The sequence below is a fragment of the Cyclopterus lumpus genome, chromosome 8 (assembly GCF_009769545.1).
Source record: "Cyclopterus lumpus isolate fCycLum1 chromosome 8, fCycLum1.pri, whole genome shotgun sequence".
NCBI classification, from domain to species: Eukaryota; Metazoa; Chordata; class Actinopteri; order Perciformes; family Cyclopteridae; genus Cyclopterus; species Cyclopterus lumpus.
Window position 1 is genome coordinate 1317586 of NC_046973.1, and position 24916 is coordinate 1342501.

The 24916-nt window shown below is 47.8% G+C and overlaps 1 protein-coding gene across 1 annotated transcript in view; it reads right to left on the reverse strand.

Moving 5' to 3' along the window:
- Window positions 1-3049: 3049 nt before the first annotated feature.
- The window catches only part of doc2a (double C2-like domains, alpha), a 32289-nt gene continuing 10422 nt past the window's right edge, over window positions 3050-24916 (reverse strand). The window contains exons 4-10 of the mRNA XM_034539464.1: window positions 22544-22653; window positions 14760-14886; window positions 13613-13672; window positions 9372-9610; window positions 4000-4081; window positions 3666-3762; window positions 3050-3186 (exon numbers count right to left, since the gene is read on the reverse strand). Of these exons, the coding sequence (XP_034395355.1) occupies window positions 3050-3186; window positions 3666-3762; window positions 4000-4081; window positions 9372-9610; window positions 13613-13672; window positions 14760-14886; window positions 22544-22653 (852 nt within the window). The remainder of the gene's footprint in view (window positions 3187-3665; window positions 3763-3999; window positions 4082-9371; window positions 9611-13612; window positions 13673-14759; window positions 14887-22543; window positions 22654-24916) is intronic.

Consider the following 24916-nt stretch of genomic DNA (forward strand, 5'->3'; position numbering starts at 1 on the left):
AGAAGAAGACTAAACAGAAGAACAATGTAGAAGAACAATGTAGAAGACTAAACAGAAGAACAATGTAGAAGAAGACTAAACAGAAGAACAATGTAGAAGAAGACTAAACAGAAGAACAATGTAGAAGAACAATGTAGAAGACTAAACAGAAGAACAATGTAGAAGAAGACTAAACAGAAGAACAATGTAGAAGCAGAACAATGTAGAAGAAGACTAAACAGAAGAACAATGTAGAAGAAGACTGTAAACAGAAGAAGAAGAACAATGTAGAAGAAGAACAATGTAGAAGAAGACTAAACAGAAGAACAATGTAGAAGAAGACTGTAAACGGAAGAAGAACAATGTAGAAGACTGTAAACAGAAGAACAATGTAGAAGAAGACTGTAAACAGAAGAAGAAGAACAATGTAGAAGAATGTAAACAGAAGAAGAAGAAGAACAATGTAGAAGAAGACTAAACAGAAGAAGAACAATGTAGAAGAATGTAAACAGAAGAAGAACAATGTAGAAGAATGTAAACAGAAGAAGAAGAACACTGTAGAAGAAGACTGTTAACAGAAGAAGAAGAAGAAGAACAATGTAGAAGAATGTAAACAGAAGAAGAAGAACACTGTAGAAGAATGTAAACAGAAGAAGAAGAACACTGTAGAAGAAGACTGTTAACAGAAGAAGAAGAAGAAGAAGAACACTGTAGAAGAATGTAAACAGAAGAAGAAGAACACTGTAGAAGAAGACTGTTAACAGAAGAAGAAGAAGAAGAAGAACACTGTAGAAGAATGTAAACAGAAGAAGAAGAACACTGTAGAAGAAGACTGTTAACAGAAGAAGAAGAAGAAGAACACTGTAGAAGAAGACTGTTAACAGAAGAAGAAGAAGAAGAAGAACACTGTAGAAGAAGACTGTTAACAGAAGAAGAAGAAGAAGAAGAAGAACACTGTAGAAGAAGACTGTTAACAGAAGAAGAAGAACACTGTAGAAGAAGACTGTTAACAGAAGAAGAAGAAGAAGAAGAACACTGTAGAAGAAGACTAAACAGAAGAAGACTGTAAACAACAGAAGAAGAGTCGTACCTGAACGTCTCATGTCTGAATTAGAAAACAGGCGGTGACAGTATCGAGATATAAATAGATATAAAGAAGTATATCAACATATTGCATCATGCGAGACCGAACCACTTAATCACCATCATCTTCATCATCTTCATCATCTCATTAACAGGATGCAGCTCGTTCAATATAAATGTTATAGAGTTAGAAATGGAAGTTGTTGAACGTTCGCTAAGCCCCTCCCCCGGAGCAGAAACGATCCAATCAGTTCAGCATCTTGTTACAATGCGTCTGGAGAGGTGGAGTCCTGCCCCTTCAACCGTGGCGCCGTAATTCAGGAAAAACATGTACAGTAGCTAGCTAACGTAGTAATGTTCCAGAAGAGTTTTTATGAGCGACTGTTTCAGAGATCGAAGGATTCAGACGTGAAAACATCCAGAGAGACGTCGCTTAGAGACTTCTAGGGGCGTCGGCTTTATGAATCGCCCCCTGGTGGTCAGTAGAGAGAATGCAGCTTTAACACATGAAGCATATACTTCTATACAACCAGAGGAGTCGCCCCCTGGTGGTCAGTAGAGAGAATGTAGCTTTAACACATGAAGCATATACTTCTATACAACCAGAGGAGTCGCCCCCTGGTGGTCAGTAGAGAGAATGTAGCTTTAACACATGAAGCATATACTTCTATACAACCAGAGGAGTCGACCCCTGGTGGTCAGGAGAGAGAATGCAGCTTTAACACATGAAGCATATACTTCTATACAACCAGAGGAGTCGCCCCCTGGTGGTCAGTAGAGAGAATGCAGCTTTAACACATGAAGCATAGACTTCTTTACAACCAGAGGAGTCGACCCCTGGTGGTCAGGAGAGAGAATGCAGCTTTAACACATGAAGCATATACTTCTATACAACCAGAGGAGTCGACCCCTGGTGGTCAGGAGAGAGAATGCAGCTTTAACACATGAAGCATATACTTCTATACAACCAGAGGAGTCGACCCCTGGTGGTCAGGAGAGAGAATGCAGCTTTAACACATGAAGCATAGACTTCTATACAACCAGAGGAGTCGCCCCCTGGTGGTCAGTAGAGAGAATGCAGCTTTAACACATGAAGCATATACTTCTATACAACCAGAGGAGTCGCCCCCTGGTGGTCAGGAGAGAGAATGCAGCTTTAACACATGAAGCATAGACTTCTATACAACCAGAGGAGTCGCCCCCTGGTGGTCAGGAGAGAGAATGCAGCTTTAACACATGAAGCATATACTTCTATACAACCAGAGGAGTCGACCCCTGGTGGTCAGGAGAGAGAATGCAGCTTTAACACATGAAGCATAGACTTCTATACAACCAGAGAAGTCGCCCCCTGGTGGTCAGGAGAGAGAATGCAGCTTTAACACATGAAGCATAGACTTCTATACAACCAGAGGAGTCGACCCCTGGTGGTCAGGAGAGAGAATGCAGCTTTAACACATGAAGCATAGACTTCTATACAACCAGAGGAGTCGCCCCCTGGTGGTCAGTAGAGAGAATGCAGCTTTAACACATGAAGCATAGACTTCTATACAACCAGAGGAGTCGCCCCCTGGTGGTCAGTAGAGAGAATGCAGCTTTAACACATGAAGCATAGACTTCTATACAACCAGAGGAGTCGCCCCCTGGTGGTCAGGAGAGAGAATGCATTTGTGCGTACAGCAACGAATGCTGGAAGAGAACAACTTATTTTCTTTTTTTCCTCCACATTTCTCAAAAGGTTGACGTTTAAAAACAAACATGCTCAGACGGCGTCACGACACCAGAAGTTATTTTCTTCATTTACAAAACAAAACATGCGATTGGATTCTGTGGTTCCTTTCTCATCCTCTGAGCTCCACCCCGCCGGCGCGATGCCGCTGACGGAGCGTCGAGGGACTCGCGCCTCCCGTCATGGCGGCTCTGGCTCTGGTCTTTGAGGTGCAGCCCCAGGAGAAAGGGGCTCTCTGTGAACCCCGTGCCCCCCTGGAGGTTAGTCGTGGCTGAGGGTCCGGGGCAGCTCGTTGGTCAGGATGTGCCACCGCTCCGCCCGGCTTCCCGGGTTCTTCAGGCACTGCGTCCAGTGGCGGAGGCCGTCGCCCTGCGAGTAGCGGCTCAGGCAGACCCCGCCTACAAACAGGAAGTGAGTGCAGTTAGTCTCACGGTGCTCACCTTTACCTTTACTGGCTAACCTTGGTGGCCTTTGTTCTGAAGACCTGAGGTTCACTGTGAAGTGGTCTGAAGTGGTCTCACTATGAAGTGGTCTGAAGTGGTCTCACTATGAAGTGGTCTCACTGTGAAGTGGTCTCACTATGAAATGATCTCACTATGAAGTGGTCTCACTGTGAAGTGGTCTCACTATGAAGTGGTCTCACTATGAAATGATCTCACTATGAAGTGGTCTCACTGTGAAGTGGTCTCACTGTGAAGTGGTCTCACTATGAAGTGGTCTCACTATGAAATGATCTCACTATGAAGTGGTCTCACTGTGAAGTGGTCTCACTGTGAAGTGGTCTCACTATGAAGTGGTCTCACTGTGAAGTGGTCTCACTGTGAAGTGGTCTCACTATGAAGTGGTCTCACTATGAAGTGGTCTGAAGTGGTCTCACCTATGAAGTCGTTGGAGCGCCCCAGGTCGTAGTCCCAGACCGTCACCTCCAGAGTCTTGTTGGCGAGCTCGGACAGAGGGATCTCGTAGAAGAACTCCTGTGGATCCCCGTTGGGGGTCAGAGAAGACCTCATGGTCTCAACCGCATGACGTCATCAAGGCATCTCTTACTTGTTTTTTTAATTTTTCTTTTTTAGCATTTTTATAAATAGAATCTTTTTCACAGGTAGAAGTGGACTTTTTTTAAACTCAGGAATAATATATTTTAATATGTGAAATAAAGATAATAAGATAATAAAGATAATTAATAAAGGTTTTTAAGTCCTCGTTCTCACCTCGTTGAATTCTGGGTTCAGAGTCTTTTTCATCACCGAGGTTTTGTGTTTGGATTTCTTCTGAATGTCTGGCTTCAGGTATCTGACGAAGAGGAAGAGGAAGGAAGAGGGGAAGAGGAAGAGGAAGGAAGAGGGGAAGAGGAAGTGGAAGGAAGAGGGGAAGAGGGAGAAGGAGAGGAAGAGGAAGAAGGAGAAGGAGAGGAAGAGGAAGAAGGAGAAGGAGAGGAAGAGGGAGAAGGAGAGGAAGAGGAAGGAGGAGAAGGAGAGGAAGAGGGAAGAAGGAGAGGAAGAGGAAGAGGAAGGAAGAGAAGGAGAGGAAGAGGAAGAAGGAGAGGAAGAGGGAAGAAGGAGAGGAAGAAGGAGAAGGAGAGGAAGAAGGAGGAGAGGAAGAATAAGAGGAAGGAAGAAGAAGGAGAGGAAGAGGAAGGAGGAGAAGGAGAGGAAGAGGAAGGAAGAGGGGAAGAGGAAGGAAGAGGGGAAGAGGGAGGAGGAGAGGAAGAGGAAGAAGGAGAAGGAGAGGAAGAGGAAGAAGGAGAGGAAGAAGGAGAAGGAGAGGAAGAGGAAGGAGGAGAAGGAGAGGAAGAGGAAGAAGGAGAGGAAGAGGAAGAGGGAAGAAGGAGAAGGAGAGGAAGAGGAAGGAGGAGAAGGAGAGGAAGAAGGAGGAGAGGAAGAATAAGAGGAAGGAAGAAGAAGGAGAGGAAGAGGAAGGAGGAGAAGGAGAGGAAGAGGAAGGAAGAGGGGAAGAGGAAGAGTAAGGAAGAGGGGAAGAGGGAGAAGGAGAGGAAGAGGAAGAAGGAGAAGGAGAGGAAGAGGGAAGAAGGAGAGGAAGAGGAAGAGGGAAGAAGGAGAGGAAGAAGGAGAAGGAGAGGAAGAGGAAGGAGGAGAAGGAGAGGAAGAAGGAGGAGAGGAAGAATAAGAGGAAGGAAGAAGAAGGAGAGGAAGAGGAAGGAGGAGAAGGAGAGGAAGAGGAAGGAAGAGGGGAAGAGGAAGAGGAAGAAGGAGAGGAAGAGGAAGAGGGAAGAAGGAGAGGAAGAAGGAGAAGGAGAGGAAGAGGAAGGAGGAGAAGGAGAGGAAGAAGGAGGAGAGGAAGAATAAGAGGAAAGAAGAAGAAGGAGAGGAAGAGGAAGGAGGAGAAGGAGAGGAAGAGGAAGGAAGAGGGGAAGAGGGAGAAGGAGAGGAAGAGGAAGAAGGAGAGGAAGAGGAAGAGGAAGAAGGAGAGGAAGAAGGAGAAGGAGAGGAAGAGGAAGGAGGAGAAGGAGAGGAAGAGGAAGAAGGAGAGGAAGAGGAAGAGGGAAGAAGGAGAGGAAGAAGGAGAAGGAGAGGAAGAGGAAGGAGGAGAAGGAGAGGAAGAAGGAGGAGAGGAAGAATAAGAGGAAGGAAGAAGAAGGAGAGGAAGAGGAAGGAGGAGAAGGAGAGGAAGAGGAAGGAAGAGGGGAAGAGGAAGAGGAAGGAAGAGGGGAAGAGGGAGAAGGAGAGGAAGAGGAAGAAGGAGAAGGAGAGGAAGAAGGAGAAGGAGAGGAAGGAGGAGAAGGAGAGGAAGAGGAAGAAGGAGAGGAAGAGGAAGAGGGAAGAAGGAAAGGAAGAAGGAGAAGGAGAGGAAGAAGGAGGAGAGGAAGAATAAGAGGAAGGAAGAAGAAGGAGAGGAAGAGGAAGGAGGAGAAGGAGAGGAAGAGGAAGGAAGAGGGGAAGAGGAAGAGGAAGGAAGAGGGGAAGAGGGAGGAGGAGAGGAAGAGGAAGAAGGAGAAGGAGAGGAAGAGGAAGAAGGAGAGGAAGAAGGAGAAGGAGAGGAAGAGGAAGGAGGAGAAGGAGAGGAAGAGGAAGAAGGAGAGGAAGAGGAAGAGGGAAGAAGGAGAGGAAGAAGGAGAAGGAGAGGAAGAGGAAGGAGGAGAAGGAGAGGAAGAAGGAGGAGAAGGAGAGGAAGAATAAGAGGAAGGAAGAAGAAGGAGAGGAAGAGGAAGAAAGAGAAGGAGAGGAAGAAGGAGGAGAGGAAGAATAAGAGGAAGAAAGAGAAGGAGAGGAAGAGGTTGATGAAGAAGGAGAGGAAGAAGGAAAATATATAATATATAATATATCTATTATATATAATTTAATATATGTATAATATATTTATATTATAAAATATTATAAAATATATTTATATTATAAATATATTATATATAATATATTTATATTATATATAATATAAATATATTATATATATTTATAATATAATTTATATGTATATATGTTATATTATATATAATATATCTATATTATAAATATATTATATATAATATAACATATATATATATAATTGATATTATAAATATATTATATATAATATAACATATATATATATAATTTATACATGCATCTCAGAGCCGTGATGAGGAAACAACAACGACGGGTAAACAGTGAATGATTCAGTGTGTTTCATTAAAACGGGATCATCATCTTCCTCCTGCAGTCTGAGGACATCCTGTCAATCATCGTTAAGGAAACGGTGATTAACAATGAAGACTAACGAGATGGGGATGAAAAGCCTGTTATTAAAGAAGCCTTAAATCATCCTGACTGGTTCCTCCTGACTGGTTCCTCCTGACTGGTTCCTCCTGACTGTTTCCTCCTGACTGGTTCCTCCTGACTGTTTCCTCCTGACTGGTTCCTCCTGACTGGTTCCTCCTGACTGTTTCCTCCTGACTGTTTCCTCCTGACTGTTTCTTCCTGACTGTTTCCTCCTGACTGTTTCCTCCTGACTGGTTCCTCCTGACTGGTTCCTCCTGACTGTTTCCTCCTGACTGGTTCCTCCTGACTGTTTCTTCCTGACTGTTTCCTCCTGACTGTTTCCTCCTGACTGGTTCCTCCTGACTGGTTCCTCCTGACTGTTTCCTCCTGACTGTTTCCTCCTGACTGGTTCCTCCTGACTGGTTCCTCCTGACTGTTTCCTCCTGACTGTTTCCTCCTGACTGTTTCTTCCTGACTGTTTCCTCCTGACTGTTTCCTCCTGACTGGTTCCTCCTGACTGGTTCCTCCTGACTGTTTCCTCCTGACTGGTTCCTCCTGACTGGTTCCTCCTGACTGGTTCCTCCTGACTGTTTCCTCCTGACTGTTTCCTCCTGACTGTTTCTTCCTGACTGTTTCCTCCTGACTGGTTCCTCCTGACTGGTTCCTCCTGACTGTGTTTCTTCCTGACTGTTTCCTCCTGACTGTTTCCTCCTGACTGTTTCTTGGCTGTTTCCTCCTGACTGGTTCCTCCTGACTGTTTCTTCCTGACTGTTTCTTGGCTGTTTCCTCCTGACTGTTTCCTCCTGACTGGTTCCTCCTGACTGTTTCTTCCTGACTGTTTCTTGGCTGTTTCCTCCTGACTGGTTCCTCCTGACTGTTTCTTCCTGACTGTTTCTTGGCTGTTTCCTCCTGACTGTTTCCTCCTGACTGGTTCCTCCTGACTGGTTCCTCCTGACTGTTTCCTCCTGACTGTTTCTTCCTGACTGTTTCCTCCTGACTGTTTCCTCCTGACTGTGTTTCTTCCAGACTGGTTCCTCCTGACTGTTTCCTCCTGACTGTTTCCTCCTGACTGGTTCCTCCTGACTGTTTCCTCCTGACTGTGTTTCTTCCAGACTGTGTTTCCTCCTGACTGTTTCCTCCTGACTGGTTCCTCCTGACTGTTTCCTCCTGACTGGTTCCTCCTGACTGTTTCCTCCTGACTGTGTTTCTTCCAGACTGTGTTTCCTCCTGACTGTTTCTTCCTGACTGTTTCCTCCTGACTGGTTCCTCCTGACTGTTTCCTCCTGACTGTTTCTTCCTGACTGTTTCCTCCTGACTGGTTCCTCCTGACTGTTTCCTCCTGACTGTTTCTTCCTGACTGTTTCCTCCTGACTGTTTCCTCCTGACTGTGTTTCTTCCAGACTGTGTTTCCTCCTGACTGTTTCTTCCTGACTGTTTCCTCCTGACTGGTTCCTCCTGACTGTTTCCTCCTGACTGTTTCTTCCTGACTGTTTCCTCCTGACTGTTTCCTCCTGACTGTGTTTCTTCCAGACTGTGTTTCCTCCTGACTGTTTTTTCCTGACTGTTTCCTCCTGACTGTTTCTTCCTGACTGTTTCCTCCTGACTGTTTCTTCCTGACTGTTTCCTCCTGACTGTTTCCTCCTGACTGTTTCTTCCTGACTGTTTCTTGGCTGTTTCCTCCTGACTGTTTCTCCCTGGCTGTTTCCTCCTAGCTGTGTTTCCTCCTGACTGGTTCCTCCTGACTGTTTCCTCCTGACTGTGTTTCTTCCAGACTGTGTTTCCTCCTGACTGTTTCCTCCTGACTGGTTCCTCCTGACTGTTTCCTCCTGACTGGTTCCTCCTGACTGTTTCCTCCTGACTGTTTCTTCCTGACTGTTTCCTCCTGACTGTTTCCTCCTGACTGTTTCCTCCTGACTGTTTCCTCCTGACTGGTTCCTCCTGACTGTGTTTCTTCCAGACTGTGTTTCCTCCTGACTGTTTCCTCCTGACTGTTTCTTCCTGACTGTTTCCTCCTGACTGTGCTCCCAATTCCCAGAGGTCAGTGCTCCCAGTGCTCAGTGTTCCCAGTGCTCAGTGTTCCCAGTGTTCCCAGTGCTCCCAGTGCTCAGTGTTCCCAGTGCTCCCAGTGCTCAGTGTTCCCAGTGCTCAGTGTTCCCAGTGTTCCCAGTGCTCAGTGTTCCCAGTGCTCAGTGTTCCCAGTGTTCCCAGTGCTCAGTGTTCCCAGTGTTCCCAGTGCTCAGTGTTCCCAGTGTTCCCAGTGCTCAGTGTTCCCAGTGCTCAGTGTTCCCAGTGTTCCCAGTGCTCCCAGTGTTCCCAGTGCTCAGTGTTCCCAGTGCTCAGTGTTCCCAGTGTTCCCAGTGCTCAGTGTTCCCAGTGCTCAGTGTTCCCAGTGTTCCCAGTGCTCAGTGTTCCCAGAGGTCAGTGTTCCCAGTGTTCCCAGTGCTCCCAGAGGTCAGTGCTCCCAGAGGTCAGTGCTCCCAGAGGTCAGTGTTCCCAGTGTTCCCAGTGCTCCCAGAGGTCAGTGTTCCCAGAGGTCAGTGCTCCCAGAGGTCAGTGTTCTCAGTGTTCCCAGTGCTCCCAGAGGTCAGTGTTCCCAGTGTTCCCAGTGCTCCCAGAGGTCAGTGTTCCCAGAGGTCAGTGTTCCCAGAGGTCAGTGTTCCCAGTGTTCCCAGTACTCCCAGAGGTCAGTGTTCCCAGAGGTCAGTGTTCCCAGAGGTCAGTGTTCCCAGTACTCAGTGTTCCCAGAGGTCAGTGTTCCCAGAGGTCAGTGTTCCCAGAGGTCAGTGTTCCCAGTGTTCCCAGTGTTCCCAGTGCTCCCAGTCTCAGACTATCACTGTGATTTTTGGCTTGGAGACTCGTAGAACCTGCAGAGACACTTGAGTTCTTACATTTTGACGTAGGGGTCGGAGAACCCGTTGACGTCCATGGCCGCCAGGTGAGCGCAGCGCTTCACGCCCACACAGAGACCTCCGCTGTGACGTCCTCCTCTTCCTCCTCTTCCTCCTCCTCCTCCTCGTCCTCCTCCTCCATCTTCATCTGTTTCCTCCAAACCGAGTGGAGGCAGAAACTGCAGGGAGAGAAGAAGCCGTCCTCTCTCCTCCAGGCTGTGCAGCTGCTCGTTCTCCCACTGCAGTCAGATAAGTGGATTAGGTTTAACTTCACCCACTTCATGAAGAAGTGATGGTTATGACTTCTGTTAGTTTACAGTCATTACAAGTCATAACTATCATATTTACTCTTCTCAGGATAAAACCACAGAAATCAAGCAGCTTGCGTCACGTCGTCATGGTTACGTAACGACATCATGGTTAAGTAACAACGTTACATTGTTCACTCCCATTTTCTACTTTTTATTTCAAAAACGTTCCCAAAAGGTGAGGCACGACGCGCCTCCAGCTGACGTGTTCATTGAAACTCATCCCACGGTAGATTTGATCTTTGTGGTCGTGAGAGGATCAATACTTTGAGTCCCCCCTGCCTCCCGCTTTGACCTTTCACTTCTGCAGCTTTCTGTTTGAATCAAAGAATAAAAAAGGCGACAACGTCAGGAAGTGTTTCCTCCAGAAGTCAGTCGGCTTCCCACCGGCCTTCACAACCAACCTGCTGCTCGGGAAAGAAAAGCAGAAGGTCAAAAATAAAATAGGCGGATCGATGTCTTTTCGGGTCGGTGGGTTTCTATTGGGGGAGGGGAACCGTGGATGAACCGTAGATGAACCTTAGATGAACCGTAGATGAACCTTGATGAACCTTGATGAACCGTGGATGAACCGTAGATGAACCTTGATGAACCTTGATGAACCGTAGATGAACCGTAGATGAACCGTAGATGAACCGTAGATGAACCTTGATGAACCGTAGATGAACCGTGGATGAACCGTGGATGAACCGTAGATGAACCGTAGATGAACCTTGATGAACCTTGATGAACCGTGGATGAACCGTAGATGAACCTTGATGAACCTTGATGAACCGTAGATGAACCGTAGATGAACCGTAGATGAACCTTGATGAACCGTAGATGAACCGTAGATGAACCTTGATGAACCGTGGATGAACCGTAGATGAACCGTGGATGAACCGTAGATGAACCTTGATGAACCGTAGATGAACCGTAGATGAACCGTGGATGAACCGTAGATGAACCTTGATGAACCGTATATGAACCTTGATGAACCGTAGATGAACCGTGGATGAACCGTGGATGAACCGTAGATGAACCTTGATGAACCTTGATGAACCTTGATGAACCGTAGATGAACCGTAGATGAACCGTAGATGAACCGTAGATGAACCGTAGATGAACCGTAGATGAACCTTGATGAACCGTAGATGAACCTTGATGAACCGTATATGAACCTTGATGAACCGTAGATGAACCGTGGATGAACCGTGGATGAACCGTAGATGAACCTTGATGAACCTTGATGAACCTTGATGAACCGTAGATGAACCGTGGATGAACCGTAGATGAACCGTATATGAACCTTGATGAACCGTAGATGAACCTTGATGAACCGTAGATGAACCGTATATGAACCTTGATGAACCTTGATGAACCGTAGATGAACCGTAGATGAACCGTAGATGAACCGTGGATGAACCGTAGATGAACCGTGGATGAACCTTAGATGAACCGTGGATGAACCGTAGATGAACCGTGGATGAACCGTGGATGAACCGTAGATGAACCGTGGATGAACCGTAGATGAACCGTGGATGAACCGTAGATGAACCTTGATGAACCGTAGATGAACCGTAGATGAACCGTGGATGAACCGTAGATGAACCTTGATGAACCGTATATGAACCTTGATGAACCGTAGATGAACCGTGGATGAACCGTGGATGAACCGTAGATGAACCTTGATGAACCTTGATGAACCTTGATGAACCGTAGATGAACCGTAGATGAACCGTAGATGAACCGTAGATGAACCGTAGATGAACCGTAGATGAACCTTGATGAACCGTAGATGAACCTTGATGAACCGTATATGAACCTTGATGAACCGTAGATGAACCGTGGATGAACCGTGGATGAACCGTAGATGAACCTTGATGAACCTTGATGAACCTTGATGAACCGTAGATGAACCGTGGATGAACCGTAGATGAACCGTATATGAACCTTGATGAACCGTAGATGAACCTTGATGAACCGTAGATGAACCGTATATGAACCTTGATGAACCTTGATGAACCGTAGATGAACCGTGGATGAACCGTAGATGAACCGTGGATGAACCTTAGATGAACCGTGGATGAACCGTAGATGAACCGTGGATGAACCGTAGATGAACCGTGGATGAACCGTGGATGAACCGTAGATGAACCGTGGATGAACCGTAGATGAACCGTGGATGAACCGTAGATGAACCGTGGATGAACCGTAGATGAACCGTAGATGAACCGTAGATGAACCGTGGATGAACCGTGGATGAACCGTGGATGAACCGTGGATGAACCCTCCAGGCGGCCTGTGAAGGACCAGGACTGCCTGTGAAGGATGAGGATAAATAAATAATAATAATAATATACTGTAATAATAATAATAATAAACTGTAATAATAAATAATGATAATAATATACTGTAATAATAAATAATAATAATAATTTACTGTAATAAAACTGTAATAATAAATAACGATAATAATATACTGTAATAATGATAATAATAATATACTGTAATAATAAATAATAATAATATACTGTAATAATAAATAATAACATACTGTAATAATAAATAATGACAATAATATACTGTAATAATAATAATGTACTGCTTCTGGATTATCACGGACAATAACATAGTAATGGGTCGCAGCATGAGCCTTTTGAACCCGGCTCACTGAGAGCCCGGTTCCCTCCGTGTGGACCATGAGGTTCAGTTGCAGCTTTTGGTTGCCTAGTAACCGTGGTTTATAAACCCAACAGGTTCCTGTGTTCTTGTTCTTTCACAACATCTGAGAGCTTTGACTCCAGGAAGAGGACGTGACAGATTATTATTTTCCACATTTCGCTCGTGAACATATGAACTCTTTGAAGTGTAGAGCTGGACTGGGTTTGTAATGGTTTGGGGTGTTCCCTGATCTACTGGTCTGGTTGAGTCTTCATGGTCCAGGTCTCTGGTCTGATTAAAGAAATGTTCAGCATGCAGATCATATTCCTCTGATGTTCATTAATGTGAAAGCAGAAAGCAACACTAGTCTTTGTTCATTCATTCAGGATAATATGCTTATTATGGTTATTATTATCGTGGAACTGTGAGCGTAAAAAACAAATTGTAATTTATTACAATATAATAAGGTTTAATAATTACATTAATAATAAGGTATAATAATTACATCAATAATAAGGTATAATAATTACATTAATAATAAGGTATAATAATTACATTAATAATAAGGTATAATAATTATATCAATAATAAGGTGTGAATAATTACATCAATAATAAGGTATAATAATTACATTAATAATAAGGTATAATAATTACATCAATAATAAGGTATAATAATTACATTAATAATAAGGTATAATAATTACATCAATAATAAGGTATAATAATTACATTAATAATAAGGTATAATAATTATATCAATAATAAGGTGTGAATAATTACATCAATAATAAGGTATAATAATTACATTAATAATAAGGTATAATAATTATATCAATAATAAGGTGTGAATAATTACATCAATAATAAGGTATAATAATTACATTAATAATAAGGTATAATAATTACATCAATAATAAGGTATAATAATTACATTAATAATAAGGTATAATAATTACATTAATAATAAGGTGTAATAATTACATTAATAATAAGGTATAATAATTACATTAATAATAAGGTGTAATAATTACATTAATAATAAGGTGTAATTAATTACATTAATAATACAGTGTAATTAATTGTTAATATTTAGGTATAATAATTACATTAATAATAAGGTACAATAATGACATTGTTAATACAGTGTAATTAAATACATTAATAATACACTGTAATTAATTGTTAATATTTATATTAATAATAAGGTGTAAATAATGACATTAATAATAAGGTATAATAATTACATTAATAAGGTGTTATTAATTACATTAATAATATAATATCTCACCTCTCTTAAGTAGCAGGATATTCCTCGGAGGGCTTCGCCCATCGCCGTGGGAGACGGGAGCTGAAAAGAGTAAAAGTACAACAACCACACTGTGAAAATAAAGTAACAGTCCTTCATTCAAACCCTGACTAAAGTAAAAGTACATGTACCTCTGAGATGTAGTACAGTATAAAGTACTACACGTACCTCTGAGATGTAGTACAGTAACAAGTACAACATGTACCTCTGAGATGTAGTACAGTATAAAGTACAACATGTACCTCTGAGATGTAGTACAGTATAAAGTACAACATGTACCTCTGAGATGTAGTACAGTATAAAGTACAACATGTACCTCTGAGATGTAGTACAGTATAAAGTACAACATGTACCTCTGACATGTAGTACAGTATAAAGTACTACACGTACCTCTGAGATGTAGTACAGTATAAAGTACAACATGTACCTCTGAGATGTAGTACAGTATAAAGTACAACATGTACCTCTGAGATGTAGTACAGTATAAAGTACAACATGTACCTCTGAGATGTAGTACAGTATAAAGTACAACATGTACCTCTGACATGTAGTACAGTATAAAGTACTACACGTACCTCTGAGATGTAGTACAGTATAAAGTACAACATGTACCTCTGAGATGTAGTACAGTATAAAGTACAACATGTACCTCTGACATGTAGTACAGTATAAAGTACTACACGTACCTCTGAGATGTAGTACAGTATAAAGTACAACATGTACCTCTGAGATGTAGTACAGTAACAAGTACAACATGTACCTCTGAGATGTAGTACAGTATAAAGTACAACATGTACCTCTGAGATGTAGTACAGTGTAAAGTACTACACGTACCTCTGAGATGTAGTACAGTGTAAAGTACTACACGTACCTCTGAGATGTAGTACAGTATAAAGTACAACATGTACTTCTGAGATGTAGTACAGTAAATAGTACAACATGTACCTCTGAGATGGAGTGGAGGACAAGTATAAAGTGATGTACAAGTACCTTGAATGCATACTCTGTACTCTGTATGCATGTTGCATCACTTGTCAGTGTTACTAATCTGCTTCCTGATTGGTGGATCAATAACTGACTAGGGAACAAGGAGGGTCCTCACAAGGAGACCAAGACACATGTGTGTTACCGGGGGCGGGTGCTCCAGGCAGGTGAGGAAACGCTTCGTCTGGTCGGGCTTCACTCGCTTCAGAGGAACACGGGACTCTCCAATCAGATCGTTGTGAGTCAACTTGTCCTCATCGCACACTGTCAACCTGCAGGGGAGGAGACAAGGAGACAGGGAGGAGACAGGGAGGAGACAGGAGCGGAGACAGGGAGGAGACAAGGAGACAGGGGAGGAGACAAGGAGACAGGGAGGAGACAGGGAGACAGGGGAGGAGACAAGGAGGAGACAGGGAGGAGACAGGGGAGGAGACAGAGAGGAGACAAGGAGGAGACAGGGGAGGAGACAGGGAGACAGGGGAGGAGACAAGGAGGAGACAGGAGCGGAGACAAGGAGACATGGGAGGAGACAAGGAGACAGGATACAAGGAGAGGAGACAAGGAGACAGGAGAGGAGACAAGGAGACATGGGAGGAGACAGGATACAAGGAGAGGAGACAAGGAGACAGGAGAGGAGACAAGGAGACAGGAGAGGAGACAAGGAGACATGGGAGGAGACAAGGAGACAGGATACAAGGAGAGGAGACAAGGAGACAGGAGAGGAGACAAAGAGACAGGGGAGGAGACAAGGAGACAGGAGAGGAGACAAAGAGACATGGGAGGAGACAAGGAGACAGGATACAAGGAGAGGAGACAAGGAGACAGGAGAGGAGACAAAGAGAAAGGGGAGGAGACGAGGAGACGAGACAGGGAGACACGGAGAGGAGACAGGAAGCAGACAAGGAGACAGGGAGAAAAAGAGACAGGGGAGGAGACAAGGAGGAGACAGGGAGGAGACAATGAGACATGAGAGGAGACAGGAGAGGAGACAAAGAGACATGAGAGGAGACAGGAGAGGAGACAAAGAGACATGAGAGGAGACAGGAGAGGAGACAAAGAGACAGGTTTGGTTTTAAAAAATCCTTTATTCCACTATTGCAGTGAAAGCAGAAACCACTCTAAAACATCACTTGAAAGGCAAACAAACAACTAATAATCAAACAAACAAACAAACCACAGAACAAGGACAATCAATAGTTCAGCACCAGCTCTCCACCATCACCCACTGAGCATAAAATGCTCCCCGTAGTCCATCTACCCCTGAAAGTCTGTATGTTGTCCATTGCCGTGTAATAAGCGTGTTCCAGCCTGAGTCGAGCTTTCAACAGTCCCTTCATGACTTGCACCGGGTCCTCACAACCAGAACCCCCGGCCCGATTCTTACGCGTCAGCCAGATGGCTAGCTTGGCAGAACCGGACAAAAAGTTCACCAGCGTGTGGACAGCCTTCTTTTTTGCGGAATATTTTGGCCCGAAAATGAATAAATACAAAGAAAAACTCTCTCCAAGCCCCTGAAACCACACTTTCAAAAGTTCAAACAGTGCTGAGAGCCGAGGACACCGAGCAAACAAGTGCTCCAGGGTCAGAAACAGCATTCCTCCCCAATGAGAGGGTCCAGGTGTGCCCGGTATCTATTTGTGGCTACTGCCCCGTGTACAACCCTCCATTGGAGGTCTGCTGTCCTCAACGGGCATTTTGTACAAGCACCTCCAGCTGCCCCTCGGGGAAAAACCTGGGCCAAAGGACTCGGTCCAACTCGACTCCTTCAACCCTGCCAGAGAGCGCAGGTTCACAACTTTTACGCAGATTTCGTAAATTGCCTTTTTCCCCGTTGCCTGAAAACTGTCCAGGTGAGGGGTTGTGAAAGTCAGCAGCTGATTTCCTCCCTCCTGCCAGTCCCCCACCACCGGGGCGATGAGCAGAGTGGGGGGGGTGTACTCACTTTCTTCATCCCACCGGCCAGACAGAGCATGGCGTCCTACAACTGCTCTCAGCTCAGACCTCCTTCACTATCCTGTCAGTCAACCTGACAGACGCGATGTTGATGCTCTGCCTGCAGGCGACCACGGCTGATGACGTTGATGACATCCTCACCAAATGTCCCAGTTTGGTGCAGCCGACTTCTCTTAGCCGCGTCCGTAGGCTGGCAGACTGCAGCGTTTGAGTCCTAATGAACCTGTTGAAAAACAGAGGTTCCTCCAGCAGCCACACGCCTGGAGCCTCGTTGGGTTCACGTGAGAAGTTAAACACTTGCCAGGCCTGCAGGACAGAGCTGTAGAACGACGTCAGTCCAGCCAAGTCCACTTCCTCAGGTTGTAGGAGAAAGAGCTGTTTGTCGTATCCCAACCGCCCAGCCCTCCTCAGCAGCAGTCGAGCAGCGTCCATCCAGCTGGGGCCGCAGTCATAAAGCAGCTTCTGTGCAGTCCGCAGTCTGAAAGAGAGGACCCTGGACTGGATATCAATGAGGCCCTGCCCCCCCTCTGCCACAGGCAGATAGAGAGCTGCTGCACGAATCCAGTGCCGACCAGAAGAAGTCCACAACAGACCTCTGTACCGCTGCTATGAGGCCTCCTGGTGGTGTCAGCGTGATGAGTCTGTGCCACAGAGTCGAGGCAACCAAGTTGTTAGCAACCAGGACTCTCCCCCTAAAGGACAGCTGGGGCAGTAACCATCTCCACTTAGAGAGACGGACACACACCTTCCCCTCAACTCCCTCCCAGTTCTTTTTCTGATAGTCCTCAGAACCCAAGAACACACCCAGCACCTTCAATCCCTCTTTTCCCCACTGAAGACCTCCGGGCAGGTGAGGCACCACCTGCTCCGTCCACCGTCCCACCAATAAGGCCTCCGATCCTATTTCTCCCAATTCACCCTTGCAGAAGAGGCATTCTCATAGAGTGACAAGATATCCTGCAGCAAACCAACATCACCCTGATGCCTAATGAAAATGTTTGCATCATCAGCATATGCTGACACAGTGAGAGGACGACTAAGACTGGAGGACCCTGGCAGTGACAGACCACTGAGCCGACTCCTCAACCTGCATAACAAGGGTTCAAAAGTAAGGCTGTAAAGCTGCCCTGAAATAGGACAACCCTGCCTTATCCCTCGTCGTACAGGGATCGGTCGGCCCAGCCCAGCTCCCATTTTCACCATGCATTCTGCACCGCTGTACAACAAACCCACCCAAGATAGAAAACCTTCACCAAACCCAAAAGCCCTAAGTGAAGAAAACAAATAGGAGTGGTCCACCCTGTCAAAGGCCTTTTCCTGATCCAGGGAGACAATACCAACATCTACATCGTGAAATCTACACACATCCAGTACATCACGAATAAGAAATATATTGTCCATGATTGTTCGACCCAGGATACAGTATGTCTGGTCACTATTAACAATTGATCCCAAGTAGTCTCTGAGTCTGTTGGACAAGGCTCTGGAGAGCACCTTGTAATCCGTGCAAAGCAGGGCCACTGGTCTCCAGTTCTTGAGGAGAGCCAAATCGCCCTTCTTAGGCAGCAAGGAGAGGACTGCTCGTTTGCAGGAAACAGGAAGCGATCCTGTCCTAAAGCATTCCATCAGGACACCATGGAAATCAGGACCGATGATATTCCAGAAATGCTTCACAAAGTCTGTGGAGAGGCCGTCGATTCCCGGAGTTCTTCCCGAGGTCATCTTGCCCACCGCAACCGTCAGCTCCTCCAGCGTCAGCTCCCCGTCCAGCGCAGCCCTCTCCTCTGGGCTGAGACGTGGAAGCCCCTCCAGGAGCTCCTTACGGCTCTCTTGGCAGCATTGTTCTTCCCCAAACAGCGTAGTGTAAAAATCCATGGCATGGATCCTCATCTCCTTTTGGTCCGTGGTTACCCTGCCTCCCGGGAGCTTCAGACAGGTCATTTGTTTCCTCTGTGCAGTTGATCTCTCCAAATTGAAAAAGAACGAGGTTGGGCCATCCATGTCTTTCACCTGGAGAAACAGAGCCCTAACCAGAGCTCCCTTTGCTCTCTCCTGTAGGAAAGAGCTCAACTCTATCCTCTTGTCCCTCAGTAGCTGGCCCACTCTGGGATCTGGCACTCTCTGCAAACTTTCCTCAATGTCCTTTATGTCAGCTTCGAGGTCTTTAACTGCAGACTTTGTAACTGCGGTGGCGTTTGCGGTGTACTGTTGGCAGAACACACGTATCTGTGCCTTACCGACCTCCCACCATTGCTTCAGAGAGCTGAAACAAGCTTTTCCAGCTTGCCACTGCTGCCAAAGAACCTCAAAGCCCTGACAAAAAGTGCTGTCGTGCAGAAGTGTGTTATTAAAATGCCAGTAGGAGTTAACCCTTACACCTGGGGAGGTTATCAAAACTAAACTGACGAGGTGGTGATCGGTGAACCCAACCGGACTGATGGTGCTATTTTTTATACTGGAGCTGAGGCAGTCCGAGATGTAAATCCTGTCCAGCCTGGCTGCACTTACCCTGTCATTGCTCACCCTCACCCAAGTGTACTGCCTAGCTTGCGGATGTTTCAGGTGTCCAACATGTGTAATTGAGTGATGACGTTATGAAGCGTGTGCGCTGACTGTGGGTGTGGTTCCTCACTGTTTCTATCTACGGTGAAGTCCAGCGTGCAGTTAAAATCCCCCCCAATGATCAGCCGCTCCTGCTGGCAGCTCTGCAGCTCATTTAGCAGCAAAGTAAAAAAACGTGCTCTATCTGGCCGCCTATTGGGCGCATAAATGTTAACAAAACAATAAACTGAGCCCTCTATATCTGCCCTCACCACCAGCAGACGGCCCTTCACCACCTCCCTGACTGTCAGGACTTCCGCATTCACTGCTTTCCTAATTAGCACGGCTACTCCAGCACTAAGGACCAACCACGAGGAGTGCCGCGCCCCCACCAATGGGGAAAACAGCGTCCGCAGGACCCGCAACGCCCCCGGGGCCGGCCACGAGGACAACCGCGGGCCCACCGACGGGGCCGGCCGCGAGGAGCGGCGCGTCCACAGCGAGCTTCTCCGCGCTCTTCTGCTGCTTTTGCGGGCACGCAAAGCGCTTATGTCCCGCCTGTCCACAGTCGAAACACTTCATCTGCCCCGAGCTCACGTACACCAGGTATAACCCTTCCCCGTGCCTCACCTTGAGGGACACCTCTAGTGACTGTGGGGGACTCTAAAAACATAAAGACCTGCGTCTGAGGGACAGGACGTGTCTCAGCTTGGGGTCTTTACAGCCCAGACTCACCGCCTTGAACCCGCTAGCGAACTGTCCGAACCTGCGCAGCTCTTTCTCCAGCAGGTCGTTGGGAATAAACGGAGGAACCCCGGACACGGTGATGCGCGTTGAGGGCGTTGACAGCGGAGACACCTGCACGAACAGGTCTCTGATGAACACGCCACTCTCCACTAGTTTAACCACACGAGCCTCGCTGCTCACGAACACGACCACCGCCTTATTCATCCTGGAGGCGAAGGACAGATGGTCGTGTCCCACCTGCTCTCCTACCGCCAGCAGCACCTCCTCCACAGACACGCTGCCGTCAGGGGAACCAGCCGGACTCCCTGACGGATCGACGGCCGCGGCGTCTCCGAGGACGCCCGAACACACCCAACACACCAGGAAAGCTCTCTCTCTCTTACCTGGTCATGTGCGTAAAGAGGAACCAAAGCAGACAAACAAAGATCCAAACTCCACGACAAAACTCACAACCACCTCCACCTGCCACACGCTCACACTCACACTCACAACCGGAAACGGAAACGAGAGGAGAGGAGACAGGGAGACAAGGGGAGAGGAGAGGAGACAAGGAGACAGAGAGGAGACAGGGAGCAGACAGGGAGACAGGGAGAAAAAGAGACAGGGGAGGAGACAAGGACATAGGAGAGGAGACAAGGACACAGGGAGGAGACAATGAGACATGAGAGGAGACAGGATAGGAGACAGGAGAGGAGACAAAGAGACAGGAGAGGAGACATGGAGACAGGAGAGGAGACAGGGAGACAAAGAGACATGGGAGGAGACAGGAGACAGGGAGGAGACAAGGAGAGGAGACAAGGAGACAGGAGAGGAGACAAAGAGAAAGGGGAGGAGACGAGGAGACAGAGAGGAGACAGGAGAGGAGACAGGAGAGGAGACAGGAGAGGAGACAGGGAGACAGGAGAGGAGACAGGGAGATAAAGAGACATGGGAGGAGACGGAGCAGACAAGGAGACAGGAGAGGAGACAGACAGAAGAGAGAGGAGACGAGAGGAGGTTCGGTTTTTAAAGTCCGTTTATTTCTCCACCCATGGAGACACCAAACATCATCATGTTAGTTCAGCCTTAACAAAACAACTTAAATGAATTAATAAAACCAACTCTTCCAGCCTCAGAACAACAAACAAAGACAAAACAAACAAACAACAAAAACAACACAAATGGTTCGGTGCATATACATTTACACAACAGAAGATAGAGCCCTCTATTTCCACCCTGACCACGAGAAGCCGACCCTTCACCACCTCAGTGAGGACAAGATGGAGGCCCCCAGTGTTCTCCTGAACAGCTGCTGTGGGAACCGACCCTTCACCACCTCAGTGAGGACAAGATGGAGGCCCCCAGTGTTCTCCTGAACAGCTGCTGTGGGAACCGACCCTTCACCACCTCAGTGAGGACAAGATGGAGGCCCCCAGTGTTCTCCTGAACAGCTGCTGTGGGAACCGACCCTTCACCACAAAGATCCACCTGGTCTGCTGCACCGTGTGAGTCTCCTGTGAGAATCAACCCTCCACCTTTCTGAGTGAGACTTCAGAGATCAACGCCCTCTTCTTCAGATCCAGAGTCAGTCCAGAAGTAACAAGTGAACCAATGACTGACCCACGTACTCATGACCTTTGAGTCCTTTTCTTCACTACTTTCCCCTCCTGTGCACCCCGTAAATACGTAATGTGTTTCTTCAACCTGTAGCGCTTCCTCTCATCCAGTTTGTTCAGCATGCCCACTGACCTGATGAACTTACTGCTGTCCCCAAAGTAATCCCTTACTTTAGCTTGTTAAAGGTTTCATCCAGAAAGGAGTTTATTTCCTCTAGAGAGTAGAGATCAGTGCTCTTCTTTGCACTGAGAGGTGCAGCATCAGACCCAGAGTCAATCTCCATATCACCCCCACAGGACTCCTGGCTGTTAGGGACCCCCTGCTCTGCACCTGCCCCCCCACGGAGGTCTTTCCCACTGGTGGAAGCCTCTTTCTCCATGTTCTCCAAGGCCTGAGAACTGATGCTCTCAGCCCCGAGCTGGCGTCCACCATGTAGGCGCCGTCTCCGTGCTTCACCCTGAAGGACACCTCCAGGCTCTGTGCAGGTGAGTCCAGGAACATGAGCACCTGCGTGGAGGGCGCTGACATCAGGGACACCTGCACGTAGGCGTCCCTGATGAACACGCCGCTCTCGATCAGCCGGTACACGTGCGTCTCCTCCTTTAGGAACACGACCACCGCCCGGTTCATACGGGACGCGAAGGACAGGTTGTCATGGCCGACCTGCTCCCCGACAGCCAGCAGCACCTCCTCCACGGTAACGCCGCTATGCGGCGGCATGATCCTCACGCCCTGCCGGAGCGACGGAGGCGGCGCCCCGGAGGACGCCATTCCTCCGAGAGCACCTCGATCAACACAAAGTCAGGTGAACAGTTGTAGACTCACCTGGTCAGCACGTGAGGTTCACCTGGTAGAACCAGGGACACTATCCACCTACTGGTTCAAACAACCCGCCACTCGCATATCCTCCACCACGCTCACCGGAACCGGAAAGAGAGAGTAGAGAGGAGAGGAGACAAGAGAGAGGAGACAAGGAAACAGGGGAGGAGACAGGGGAGGAGACAAGGAGACAGGAGAGGAAACAAGGAAACAGGAGGGGACAACAATCTAACCTTCATTGAAACACCCTGATTGTGTTTAACACACACACACCTGAGTGTCTTCCTCTGCATGTCTTCTTCTGTGATTCCGATGTAAACGAGCGTTTCATTCCAAACTGGATTCAAACAGTTACGGATCGTCTTTGTCTTCAGCTTGTTGGCCTGAAGGACAGAGAGACAGACAGGTAGGAGAGAGAGAGGGACAGGTAGGAGAGAGAGAGTAGGAGAGAGAAACAGACAGGTAGGAGAGAGACAGACAGGTAGGAGAGAGAGAGGGACAGGTAGGAGAGAGAGAGTAGGAGAGAGAAACAGACAGGTAGGAGAGAGAGAGAGACAGGTAGGAGAGAAACAGACAGGTAGGCGAGAGAGAGAGTAGGAGAGAGAGAGACAGGTAGGAGAGAAACAGACAGGTAGGCGAGAGAGAGAGTAGGAGAGAGAGAGACAGGTAGGAGAGAAACAGACAGGTAGGAAAGAGAGAGAGACAGGTAGAAGAGAGACAGACAGGTAGGAGATTTTTTTTTTTGATTTTTGAAAAACACTTTATTCACACAATAATAATTTTACAATGTTTTTGTTTTTTTAAATCACAGGTCTTAAAAAATAAATAATCTGATAAAAAAACTGCGCAAACACCACAGAACAAACAAGGTCTTTAAAACACCAACGTTGTTTAAAAGCATCCAAGTCTCCAATGTGCTTATAAAACCGGAACTCCAGCCAGAGTCTGGCTCTGATGTTACAGAGCCACACTGCCCTGTTCTCCTGCCCCTCCCTGTTCTCCTGCCCCTCCCTGTTCTCCTGCCCCTCCCTGGCCTCCTGCCCCTCCCTGTTCTCCTGCCCCTCCCTGTTCTCCTGCCCCTCCCTGTTCTCCTGCCCCTCCCTGGCCTCCTGCCCCTCCCTGTTCTCCTGCCCCTCCCTGTTCTCCTGCCCCTCCCTGGCCTCCTGCCCCTCCCTGTTCTCCTGCCCCTCCCTGTTCTCCTGCCCCTCCCTGGCCTCCTGCCCCTCCCTGTTCTCCTGCGCCTCCCTGTTCTCCTGCCCCTCCCTGGCCTCCTGCCCCTCCCTGTTCTCCTGCCCCTCCCTGTTCTCCTGCCCCTCCCTGGCCTCCTGCCCCTCCCTGTTCTCCTGCCCCTCCCTGGCCTCCTGCCCCTCCCTGTTCTCCTGCCCCTCCCTGTTCTCCTGCCCCTCCCTGGCCTCCTGCCCCTCCCTGTTCTCCTGCCCCTCCCTGGCCTCCTGCCCCTCCCTGTTCTCCTGCCCCTCCCTGTTCTCCTGCCCCTCCCTGGCCTCCTGCCCCTCCCTGTTCTCCTGCGCCTCCCTGTTCTCCTGCCCCTCCCTGGCCTCCTGCCCCTCCCTGTTCTCCTGCGCCTCCCTGTTCTCCTGCCCCTCCCTGGCCTCCTGCCCCTCCCTGTTCTCCTGCCCCTCCCTGTTCTCCTGCCCCTCCCTGGCCTCCTGCCCCTCCCTGTTCTCCTGCCCCTCCCTGTTCTCCTGCCCCTCCCTGGCCTCCTGCCCCTCCCTGTTCTCCTGCCCCTCCCTGTTCTCCTGTCCCTCCCTGTTCTCCTGCCCCTCCCTGGCCTCCTGCCCCTCCCTGTTCTCCTGCCCCTCCCTGTTCTCCTGTCCCTCCCTGTTCTCCTGCCCCTCCCTGTTCTCCACTCGCTTTTTCCTGCTTAAATAAATGGCCATTTTGGCTTCCCCAGAAAGGTAGTTGAGGAGCTGCCACTTTTCCTTTTCTGGTTTTTTGTAGGCAGCTCCCATGATAAAAACCTTCTCAGTAAAAACCACATTAAAAAGACTAAAAAACAATGTTAAAAGAGAGAAGAAACCTGAAAGTCTCTTGCACTCAGTAAAAACATGGTAGATAGTCTCTCGAAGGTCACAGAAGGGGCACCGGCTCAGGACAGCGGGATTAAGAACGGAGATAAAAGCGTTGCAGGCGACAGCACCGTGTAAAATCCTCCACTGGAGGTCGGCCGTTCGTTTCTTGAGGGGAGGTTTATATAAAATCCTCCACTGTGGGCCAGGTCCGCCTTGTCCCAGTCTCTCTGACTGGGTGGGAGGCCTGTTGCACAGTCCGGACCTGTTGGTGCTCTTGACACAATTAAAATACACCGTCTTTTTGTCCGCTTTGTGTAATGTCATTGCTTCCGGACACGTCGTAGCAAGCAGGGGGCCGGTGAGTTCCCCTAGCCCTGGGCTCAGGGAGATCTCGGGGAAAGGGTCTGCAGGGTCCGGCTCGACTTGTCCTCGGCTGTAGTCCATGAGGAGGCTCCTCTCCTTCCCAGTCAGCCTCTGTCTCCACAGCTCCAGGAGCCTCCTCGCCACCCGGACAGAATGCAGACCCAGCAGAGCGCCCAGGGCCGGGGGGTCGCTCAGCGTCGGCCCCACTGCATCCACTAGCTGCTGCAGGCACAGGGTCCGCGACCTCAGCAGC